Below are 12229 nucleotides of genomic sequence, written 5' to 3' on the forward strand. Positions count from 1 at the left end.
AAATCTTTACTGGACATTTCAATCACCTTCGTCTGTGTAGGCACCTTTCTTCAGTTTCTTGAAAATGTCAGAGCACGCCAATTGGGCGCAACCATCAACACCACTTGCTGCTTATTTTGTTTCATTGATTCCACGAAAATCCAGCAGAAATATTACATAACCCAACTGGAGTTAGTCAAGTTTTAAATATCCACCCTTCGGAACTCTACACGAATGGAAATTTCGATTGTGGTTTTTGATAATCGGAATTTTCATTTCGGTAATCATTTGTATAAACCTGTAGAGTACAATTGTTAGAGCTAGACTAACTCCATTTTCGCTCTATTACATTTCTGCTGGTTTTCCTATCATTTTTGCGTGGAACCAATGAAACAAAATAAGCATTAACTGTTGCACCAAATTGGCGTGCTCTGACGTTTTCAAGAAACTGAAGAAAGGTGCCTACACAGACGAAGGTGATTGAATGATCCAGCAGGATGTAGAGGTAAACCAGCATGTTTGACTTGTAAAACTTCCTAAAACTGATGACAAATGGTGAGATGGGCATTTTGATGGATTTTGGCCTCGATAAGAGAGCCGCCAGTGCCACCCTATGGACGAATATAAGCAAACAAGGATGCAGCATGACTTTAGAGAGGAAAAGCATCACGTTTGATGTGCAAGATTTCTTTAACGCATTGTAAATTGGTAGATATCGGCAAAATTCGTGGATATCAGCATTTGGCGGTTTTTGAGGTCGCTAGAAGAGCTGCCAGACCAACCCTATGAATGAAAGCTACTGGCTATGGGTCTAGCAAGCTTTTGAGAAGTAAACTAGCACATCTGGATAGCAAAGGTTCCCGTCAGTGAATAAAATCGGCATTTTTGACGAATTTTTGACAGTCGTCGAGCTCAGCCAGATGGCAAACCATTTTGGAATTCCATGATATTTGGTGTGGTAGTAGTTGGACCCATGCCAGACCAGTTTGACCTGGGAGGGTTACTTTAGCATCGCTACTGTGTGCTTCAGTGGCATCGAAACTTTTTTCGAGTCCGAAATTTCATTTTCGCGATGCTTCGGCTGGAAATCGCTCCAGACAATGCAGCCACTGATGGTTTTAGTTTAGAGTACAGTTAGTAAGAAAGGTTGAGAGTGCATATTATAGCTTTAAAAGACATTTACTTGAAGATATAGCAAAAAATCTCGTAATTTGTAAGCATATTCGCCGATTTTCACGACAAGACGTTAATGAAAAATAACACCAATCTGGCATTTTCTAAGTGGTACCTAGCCTAGCATTTGTGGGTGGTTTAGTAGTTGATTCTCGGAGGTCATTATTTCACGTTGCGGACCCTACCTATGTAGCTCTGTGATCCCTTATCCGATTGGAACCAAACTTGCTAGAGACGTGCCGCCCAGTTAGGGGAGTCTACATACGAAAATCGCTCCAACCATTTCCGAGATACGAGGGAACAAAATTTCGTTTTAATTTCTTCGTTTTTTCTTCTTCATTTTCTTCATTTCGCACACTTCGCAAAATTCGCCATAAAACACGAATGCGTGCTCGGATTGGGCTGAAATTTGGCACGCTTAAAGGGCTCATTAAGGCGGATCTCCGTAGAAATCCGATGAACATTCACGGAGTTATTACCAATTATTTGCGTAAAATAAGGTCGAAGGTCTGTCACGCCTACAGGGTAAACCCCTTGGAGGAATCAGTTGAAAATTAATATGTAGATGGAGCAACCATCGTAGGAGTGCCTTTTTGTGGTTTGAAAGGAATCGGGATAAAGACCATGGAGATATGACACAAAACCCAACCTATGTCAAAATTACGCGATCGATTTTTATGAATAAAAAAACTATTAGTTTTCGTGTCTACCAGGCAAACCGCTTAGAGCAACGAGCTGAAAATCAGTATGTAGCTGGAATAATCATCATAGAAAGTTCTTGCAGTAGTACAGAAGAATCGGAGTACAAATCACTGAGTTATGATTCGAAAGGCAACTACGTGCAGCAAATGCGAGATCGAGATACTCTAATAGAACAGTCACCCTAATAAAGTATTCACCTGCATGTATAAGTTATTCTGTAGGAAATTCAGCTACAAACAAGTCACCCTGTAGTCAGATCAGCTAGAAGAAGGTACCTAATAGAGAGTTCAGCTACAAAGAAGCCATCATGTAGAGAGTTCAGCTCAAATAAATCACCCTGTCGAGAATTCAGCTACAAACAAATTGCCCTGTAGAGAGATCAGCTAGAAGAAGTTACCTTGTAGAGAGTTCAGTTACAAAGAAACATTCATGCAAAGAGTTTAGCTGCAAACAAATCACCCAGTAGAAAGTTCCGCTATGAACAGATCGCACTATAGAGAGTTCAGTTAGAAACAAGTCATCCTGTAGAGAGATCAGCTAGAAGAAGTCACATTGTAGAGAGTTCAGTTACAAAGAAACAATCATGCAAAGAGTTTAGCTACAAACAAATCACCCAATAGAAAGTTCCGCTATGAACAGATCACACTGTAGAGAGTTCAGTTAGAAACAAGTCATCCTGTAGAGAGATCAGCTAGAAGAAGTTACCTTGTAGAGAGTTCAGTTACAAAGAAACAATCATGCAAAGAGTTTAGCTGCAAACAAATCACCCAGTAGAAAGTTCCGCTATGAACAGATAACACTGTAGAGAGTTCAGTTAGAAACAAGTCATCCTGTAGATAGATCAGCTAGAAGAAGTCACTTTGTGGAGAGTTCAGCTACAAAGAAACTACCATGTAGAGAGTTCAGCTGCAAACAAATCGCCCTGTAGAGAATTCAGCTACAAACAAATCACCCTGTAGAAAGATCAGCTAGAAGAAGTTACCTTGTAGAGAGTTCAGCTAGAAACAAGTCACCCTGTAGAGAGATCAGCTAGAAGAAGTTACATTGTAGAGAGTTCAGCTACAAAGAAACTACCATGTAGAGAGTTCAGCTACAAAGAAACTACCATGTAGAGAGTTCAGCTGTAAACAAATTGCCCTGTAGAGAATTCAGCTACAAACAAATCACCCTGTAGAAAGATCAGCTAGAAGAAGTTACCTTGTAGAGAGTTCAGTTACAAACAAATCACCCTGTAGAGAGTTCAGCTAGAAACAAGTCACCCTGTAGAGAGATCAGCTAGAAACAAGTCATCCTGTAGAGAGTTCAGCTAGAAGAAGTTACATTGTAGAGAGTTCAGCTACAAAGAAACTACCATGTAGAGAGTTCAGCTGCAAACAAATTTCCCTGTAGAGAATTCAGCTACAAATAAATCACCCTGTAGAAAGATCAGCTAGAAGAAGTTACCTTGTAGAGAGTTCAGCTACAAATAAATCACCCTGTAGAGGGTTCAGCTACAAACAAGTCACCCTGTAGAGAGTTCAGCTAGAAGAAGTTACATTGTAGAGAGTTCAGCTACAAAGAAACTACCATGTAGAGAGTTCAGCTGCAAACAAATTGCCCTGTAGAGAATTCAGCTACAAACAAATCACCCCGTAGAAAGATCATCTAGAAGAAGTTACCTTGTAGAGAGTTCAGCTACAAACAAATCACCCTGTAGAGAGTTCAGCTAGAAGAAGTTACATTGTAGAGAGTTCAGCTACAAAGAAACTACCATGTAGAGAGTTCAGCAGCAAACAAATTGCCCTGTAGAGAATTCAGCTACAGACAAATCACCTTGTAGAAAGATCAGCTAGAAGAAGTTACATTGTAGAGAGTTCAGCTACAAAGAAACTACCATGTAGAGAGTTCAGCAGCAAACAAATTGCCCTGTAGAGAATTCAGCTACAGACAAATCACCTTGTAGAAAGATCAGCTAGAAGAATTTACCTTGTAGAGAGTTCAGTTACAAACAAATCACCCTGTAGAGAGTTCAGCTAGAAACAAGTCACCCTGTAGAGAGATCAGCTAGAAACAAGTCACCCTGTACAGAGTTCAGCTAGAAGAAGTTACATTGTAGAGAGTTCAGCTACAAAGAAACTACCATGTAGAGAGTTCAGCTGCAAACAAATTGCCCTGTAGAGAATTCAGCTACAAACAAATCACCCTGTAGAAAGATCAGCTAGAAGAAGTTACCTTGTAGAGAGTTCAGCTACAAACAAGTCACCCTTTAGAGAGTTCAGCTAGAAGAAGTTACATTGTAGAGAGTTCAGCTACAAAGAAACTACCATGTAGAGAGTTCAGCAGCAAACAAATTGCCCTGTAGAGAATTCAGCTACAGACAAATCACCCTGTAGAAAGATCAGCTAGAAGAAATTACCTTGTAGAGAGTTCAGTTACAAACAAATCACCCTGTAGAGAGTTCAGCTAGAAACAAGTCACCCTGTAGAGAGATCAGCTAGAAACAAGTCACCCTGTAGAGAGTTCAGCTAGAAGAAGTCACATTGTATAGAGTTCAGCTACAAAGAAACTACCATGTAGAGAGTTCAGCTGCAAACAAATTGCCCTGTACAGAATTTAGCTACAAACAAATCACCCTGTAGAAAGATCAGCTAGAATAAGTTACCTTGTAGAGAGTTCAGCTACAAACAAATCACCCTGTAGAGGGTTCAGCTACAAACAAGTCACCCTGTAGAGAGTTCAGCTAGAAGAAGTTACATTGTAGAGAGTTCAGCTACAAAGAAATTGCCATGTAGAGAGTTCAGCTGCAAACAAATTTCCCTGTAGAGAATTCAGCTACAAACAAATCATCCTGTAGAAAGATCAGCTAGAAGAAGTTACCTTGTAGAGAGTTCAGCTACAAACAAATCACCCTGTAGAGAGTTCAGCTAGAAACAAGTTACCCTGTAGAGAGTCCAGCTAGAAGAAGTTACATTGTAGAGAGTTCAGCTACAAAGAAATTACCATGTAGAGAGTTCAGCTGCAAACAAATTGCCCTGTAGAGAATTCAGCTACAAACAAATCATCCTGTAGAAAGATCAGCTAGAAGAAGTTACCTTGTAGAGAGTTCAGCTACAAACAAATCACCCTGTAGAGAGTTCAGCTAGAAACAAGTTACCCTGTAGAGAGTTCAGCTAGAAGAAGTTACATTGTAGAGAGTTCAGCTACAAAGAAACTACCATGTAGAGAGTTGAGCTGCAAACAAATTGCCCTGTAGAGACAAACAAATCACCCTGTAGAAAGATCAGCTAGAAGAAGTTACCTTGCAGAGAATTCAGTTACAAACAAATCACCCTGTAGAGAGTTCAGCTAGAAACAAGTTACACTGTAGAGAGATCAGCTAGAAACAAGTCACCCTGTAGAGAGTTCAGCTAGAAGAAGTCACATTGTAGAGAGTTCAGCTACAAAGAAACTACCATGTAGAGAGTTCAGCTGTAAACAAATTGCCCTGTAGAGAATTCAGCTACAAACAAATCACCCTGTAGAAAGATCAGCTAGAAGAAGTTACCTTGTAGAGAGTTCAGTTACAAACAAATCACCCTGTAGAGAGTTCAGCTAGAAACAAGTCACCCTGTAGAGAGATCAGCTAGAAACAAGTCATCCTGTAGAGAGTTCAGCTAGAAGAAGTTACATTGTAGAGAGTTCAGCTACAAAGAAACTACCATGTAGAGAGTTCAGCTGCAAACAAATTTCCCTGTAGAGAATTCAGCTACAAATAAATCACCCTGTAGAAAGATCAGCTAGAAGAAGTTACCTTGTAGAGAGTTCAGCTACAAATAAATCACCCTGTAGAGGGTTCAGCTACAAACAAGTCACCCTGTAGAGAGTTCAGCTAGAAGAAGTTACATTGTAGAGAGTTCAGCTACAAAGAAACTACCATGTAGAGAGTTCAGCTGCAAACAAATTGCCCTGTAGAGAATTCAGCTACAAACAAATCACCCCGTAGAAAGATCATCTAGAAGAAGTTACCTTGTAGAGAGTTCAGCTACAAACAAATCACCCTGTAGAGAGTTCAGCTAGAAGAAGTTACATTGTAGAGAGTTCAGCTACAAAGAAACTACCATGTAGAGAGTTCAGCAGCAAACAAATTGCCCTGTAGAGAATTCAGCTACAGACAAATCACCTTGTAGAAAGATCAGCTAGAAGAAGTTACATTGTAGAGAGTTCAGCTACAAAGAAACTACCATGTAGAGAGTTCAGCAGCAAACAAATTGCCCTGTAGAGAATTCAGCTACAGACAAATCACCTTGTAGAAAGATCAGCTAGAAGAATTTACCTTGTAGAGAGTTCAGTTACAAACAAATCACCCTGTAGAGAGTTCAGCTAGAAACAAGTCACCCTGTAGAGAGATCAGCTAGAAACAAGTCACCCTGTACAGAGTTCAGCTAGAAGAAGTTACATTGTAGAGAGTTCAGCTACAAAGAAACTACCATGTAGAGAGTTCAGCTGCAAACAAATTGCCCTGTAGAGAATTCAGCTACAAACAAATCACCCTGTAGAAAGATCAGCTAGAAGAAGTTACCTTGTAGAGAGTTCAGCTACAAACAAGTCACCCTTTAGAGAGTTCAGCTAGAAGAAGTTACATTGTAGAGAGTTCAGCTACAAAGAAACTACCATGTAGAGAGTTCAGCAGCAAACAAATTGCCCTGTAGAGAATTCAGCTACAGACAAATCACCCTGTAGAAAGATCAGCTAGAAGAAATTACCTTGTAGAGAGTTCAGTTACAAACAAATCACCCTGTAGAGAGTTCAGCTAGAAACAAGTCACCCTGTAGAGAGATCAGCTAGAAACAAGTCACCCTGTAGAGAGTTCAGCTAGAAGAAGTCACATTGTATAGAGTTCAGCTACAAAGAAACTACCATGTAGAGAGTTCAGCTGCAAACAAATTGCCCTGTACAGAATTTAGCTACAAACAAATCACCCTGTAGAAAGATCAGCTAGAATAAGTTACCTTGTAGAGAGTTCAGCTACAAACAAATCACCCTGTAGAGGGTTCAGCTACAAACAAGTCACCCTGTAGAGAGTTCAGCTAGAAGAAGTTACATTGTAGAGAGTTCAGCTACAAAGAAATTGCCATGTAGAGAGTTCAGCTGCAAACAAATTTCCCTGTAGAGAATTCAGCTACAAACAAATCATCCTGTAGAAAGATCAGCTAGAAGAAGTTACCTTGTAGAGAGTTCAGCTACAAACAAATCACCCTGTAGAGAGTTCAGCTAGAAACAAGTTACCCTGTAGAGAGTCCAGCTAGAAGAAGTTACATTGTAGAGAGTTCAGCTACAAAGAAATTACCATGTAGAGAGTTCAGCTGCAAACAAATTGCCCTGTAGAGAATTCAGCTACAAACAAATCATCCTGTAGAAAGATCAGCTAGAAGAAGTTACCTTGTAGAGAGTTCAGCTACAAACAAATCACCCTGTAGAGAGTTCAGCTAGAAACAAGTTACCCTGTAGAGAGTTCAGCTAGAAGAAGTTACATTGTAGAGAGTTCAGCTACAAAGAAACTACCATGTAGAGAGTTGAGCTGCAAACAAATTGCCCTGTAGAGACAAACAAATCACCCTGTAGAAAGATCAGCTAGAAGAAGTTACCTTGCAGAGAATTCAGTTACAAACAAATCACCCTGTAGAGAGTTCAGCTAGAAACAAGTTACACTGTAGAGAGATCAGCTAGAAACAAGTCACCCTGTAGAGAGTTCAGCTAGAAGAAGTCACATTGTAGAGAGTTCAGCTACAAAGAAACTACCATGTAGAGAGTTCAGCTGCAAACAAATTGCCCTGTAGAAAATTCAGCTACAAACAAATCACCCTGTAGAAAGATCAGCTACAAGAAGTTACCTTGTAGAGAGTTCAGCTAGAAACAAATCACCCTGTAGAGAGTTCAGCTAGAAACAAGCCACCCGTAGAGAGTTCAGCTAGAAGAAGTTACATTGTAGAGAGTTCAGCAGTTTAGCTGCAAACAAATCGCCCTGTAGAGAATTCAGCTACAAACAAATCACCTTATAGAAAGACCAGCTAGAAGAAATTACCTTGTAGAGAGTTCAGCTACAAACAAATCACCCTGTAGAGAGTTCAGCTACAAACAAGTCATCCGGTAGAGAGATCAGCTAGAAGGATCACCTTGCAGAGAGTTCAGCTACAAAGAAATCACCCTGCTTCATCTTTTCTTCTTCCTGTAGTAAAGAAAAAATAACAGGTTAAAAAGCCCTAAAGCCGGCCATAGGCCGGCTTTGGGGTATACAAATACAAAAAGAAGTGAAATCTAATCCAAAACAGCCAAGCTGTAAAAAAAGAGTGCAGCCCTGAGAAAGGCTATGGTGAAAAAAGATGTGAAATCCAAGGTGGCGGCCAAGAAATGGCTGTGATGGTAGGTTAATGGTAAAAATTTTAATAACAACAATTCAGGTGAATTTGGTGCCTCTTGGTCTTGGCACAAAATTCACTTGAATTGTCGTTATTAAATTTTTTACCATTAACCTACCATCACAGCCATTTCTTGGCCGCCACCTTGGATTTCACATCTTTTTTCACCATAGCCTTTCTCAGGGCCGCACTCTTTTTTTACAGCTTAGCTGTTTTGGATTAGATATATATTACAGCAAACTGGTTGATGTACTGGGAGTTAAACATCTTCTGAAGTATTTTGCTGCAGAGAAAGTGATACTACCTCAAGTAGCAGAAAATATTGCTTTGGTTGCTTCATCCAAACGAGCAGCTGAAATGCTATTGACCAGAATATCTGCCCCTTTGCAAGCTGGATTTAAAGATTGCCTAGCTAATTTTTACAAATTACTAAATATAGTGAAGCAACATGGAAATATTTCAGCAGTACAATTATGCAGTGAAATTGAGAAGAAATTGGTTGAGACAACACCTAATGATCAAGTTAGTAGCAAAGAGTAAACATTATGTTACTGCATGGTAAATAGGATGAGAAAATGTACTTTTTGTTTCTCTTATTGCAAGTAATGCATTAATAGATATTATAATTGCCTACTTAAAGCAAACCACATTACATACATAGTCAATGTAATGTCATGGTGATATGCACATTGAACAACAATAAGTTTGAGACTCTTAAAAAAATAGGTCGATTGGAGACGTTGAATGATTAGCACATACACACTGAAAGGAGAAACTGAATTCAGCTATATAATTATATGGTTTACAATGGAGAGTTGATTATCCAACTTAAATAATCAAACGGTCATTTATTTTTAAACAGAGCTTAGCTTTAACAATATACACCTTTTGACAAAGTGCTATTTTTTAATTGAACAAATTTTTGGTTTTATATATAGGATAATCAACTGTTTAGACAAAAAATTGACATTTAGATAATTGAATCTACAAGAACTATTCTTTTCATATGCAAAATCTATTGCAAATTTTTAGTATTCCTTTTTGTATGAGTATACAGTGAATTTTACTATAAGGTCTATAGACCATGTATGATCTAGGGAATTGTCCTCTATAACGTCACATGTACACAATAACACACCATCTCCGAGGCAAAAAAATTAATGTACTTTATGCTAGGAAAATTTTAAAATGCTCTAATACAAGAAAATTGTTTTGGGAGATTCTCTTATACTGTGGCAAGATATTCTGCTTAAGGACAGTTTTTGCAATTAGAACACTTGATACTTTTCCCTTCACTTTTCCCATATTTATAAAATTGTGAAATTCAAAGCTGGGGCAACTTTATACAAGACCATGCCCTAGATCTCACATGGCCTGTGGTCCATACTATTGCACTATTTTAGTGATTACAAACTATGTAACTATACTTTGTGTTCATAAAGCTAGTTATGTCACACTGTCATCCCAAGACCATTATGTCTAACCATTGCAATTGGTTTATAGTTTACTCCACACTTATAACAGAGCTGGGCTATCATACAATTATACTGAAGTTGACTAGTATTCTTTCATTACAGGCATTGATCACCACCAGTACAGAGAAGAATCACTCTGACTAAAAATGAGAATTTACCTTTATATTTCACTGTATAGTGTTTAGAATATGCATGCACTTACAGGCCATCTAGTTGATTTGATTTGTGCACATAATTTTTTTATTCACCGTGTATTATTCACCCTATTTAGTATTAGTTTCTTATTGTCTAATTATTACATTCAGCACTAGGCCACCTCTACCCACATTTTCCAATAACATTATTAGAAGTATCACTACATGCATATATACAATACAAGTGTGTACACTAACATGTGGAGTGTTAATAACAAGATCATGGTTAAAGCATTACTGGCAAATACGATCAGTACAATTAGAAGGTAGTGATTTACATGTTTAGCACAGCAAATTGAAAACAGTGGAATGGGTTGCTTTGTGCAAATTTTTTAATAACAGGCCAGTTTGAAACTGTTGTGCATGCATAAATCATTCAGTTCTTACCTGGTTTCCAGTTGTTTAGATTCTAATATTCATTACACCAATTTAATAATTCAATGCAAATCAATAAGCCAATCATGTACACCATTATAGACTTGTAGCTGCAGGGAAGCATAATTAATTTAGCATAATACTATGCTCTGAAGTTTACTAGCTGACTGTTGGTAACTGTAAATACAGTATAATGATGTATTTTGCTATTTTGCAGATTTTGAATTTGGTTAACCTTTATTACTCACATACAGAAGATTACCATAATATATACAGTTTATAGCTAACTCATATAGTTGCCGAACGCCCTGCCACTAGAGGCAAGTAATCTTGTAGTTTTGAACCTTCTGCATATTTATTTATTTATAGCTGCTTTGTCTCCAACAGAAGTAGATAATGTAAAGTGTTGTGCAATGAATCGAAGTGACAGTGTAATAATTACTTGTTGCATGTGTAGTCTCATATGTGATGGGTCTTTGGAGCCATGAATATACTGTGTCTGAATAACTCAAAGCGCCACTGGAGACAAACACTGCATTTGTAATGCAGTGTTATTTAGGTGGTGACACAAGACTAAACCTCAAAAAACTTGTGAGATTTGGGGGCAAATACCAAACAATGTCATACCATAATGCACAATGTCTCTAGTAAAGTATGGCAGAAAAACAGGTGCTTTAAGTTATTACAGTGAAGTGTCATGAAGGCTTGAGCCAATTATGCCTTGAAAATTGCCTATTATGCTTTTGAGCAGTGCTAAAAAATCCAGCCTATTATGTTCAAAATTATACTATAATGCTCTAGAGTTGGCTGTTTTATTTTTTAGAGTAAATCAGCCTTTCCTGGCTGCTGTGTCAGAGTAAGTGACTGCTGTATTAGAGTATCTTGATTTTATTTCCATGAAGTACGAATGATCAGCCAAGAAGCAATAAAATAATAATATTGCACATTTTCTATTACAGTGTAGTGTGTTCATGTTTAGCTGTATTTTTGTCACGATTTAATATAAAATAAATTATGCTGGCAAAATGCTTGATGCTTTTGCTAGCCTATTATTTATTTATTTTTAAATTTTGCTGGCATAAATATAAATGACACAAGCTAGTCAAGTTTCATGCATTCCACAAGTCAAAGGTAATGCTGAAAGGCATGGATTTAAATACATTTTTGCACTTCAGAGCTGACAAGCACAAGTAGGCTGATGCTGGCTATAGCATAGTAGACTAGAGTGCTGTGCCAGCATAATGCTAGCATATTAGGTAGATATTTCAAACTATATACGAGCTTAATGAAAATAGATTGATACTGCCTAACAGAGCAGTCAGTGGAAACTGCTGTAGAGCACTGTACTTATAGCTCCTTACATTGATACTCTCTAATAGAACAGTCACTTTATTTGTAGTGAAATACTCTGATAGTAGTAATAGAAAATTCACTGATTAAAATATGATGTTCCAAGATACTTGTAAGAAATGCTGCTAACTTAGGAGCATAATACAAGCATAATGGGAACACTGAAGAACGCATAACAGGGGAAAATTTTGGGAAATTTATGTTGGGCACATATTTGAGTTGGGCCTAGTTGTTTTACCTGTTAGAGCTCTATCATATTGACTCCATAGAAGCAGTAAGCTACAACATGAATCTATTATAATCAATTCCAAATAATATCAAAAAGGCCTAAATATGCATATGCACTAGTTCATAATCAGTTATCAGTTCAAACCATCTTCTTACTATGGCTTATGCACGTACTCTAAAGTGAGCCCGTTTCCTTGCTCCATCTCGAAGCCTTTGACCAGGACAAGCAGCTCGTAGAGTGACACGATATCTTCCTGGACTCAACCCAGTATATGTCACAGGACTTGTGCCTATAGTGAAAACACATACAGCATTGAAAACAATATACAGTATGTAACAGGATCTAGGAGGTCAAATGTTGTGTATATACATGACCAGC

General features: G+C 38.1%; 1 protein-coding gene across 3 annotated transcripts in view; it reads right to left on the bottom strand.

Annotated features, from left to right (window-relative positions):
- The window catches only part of LOC136257357 (putative defense protein 3), a 112164-nt gene that overhangs the window by 61457 nt on the left and 38478 nt on the right, over nucleotides 1–12229 (bottom strand). For all 3 annotated transcript variants that reach the window (XM_066050527.1, XM_066050526.1, XM_066050528.1), the window contains exon 7: nucleotides 11898–12140. In XM_066050527.1, the coding sequence (XP_065906599.1) occupies nucleotides 12013–12140 (128 nt within the window). In that variant the 3' untranslated portion in view covers nucleotides 11898–12012. Of the gene's footprint in view, nucleotides 12141–12229 lie in introns of those variants that run through there.

This window comes from Dysidea avara, chromosome 6 (assembly GCF_963678975.1).
Source record: "Dysidea avara chromosome 6, odDysAvar1.4, whole genome shotgun sequence".
NCBI lineage: Eukaryota > Metazoa > Porifera > Demospongiae > Dictyoceratida > Dysideidae > Dysidea > Dysidea avara.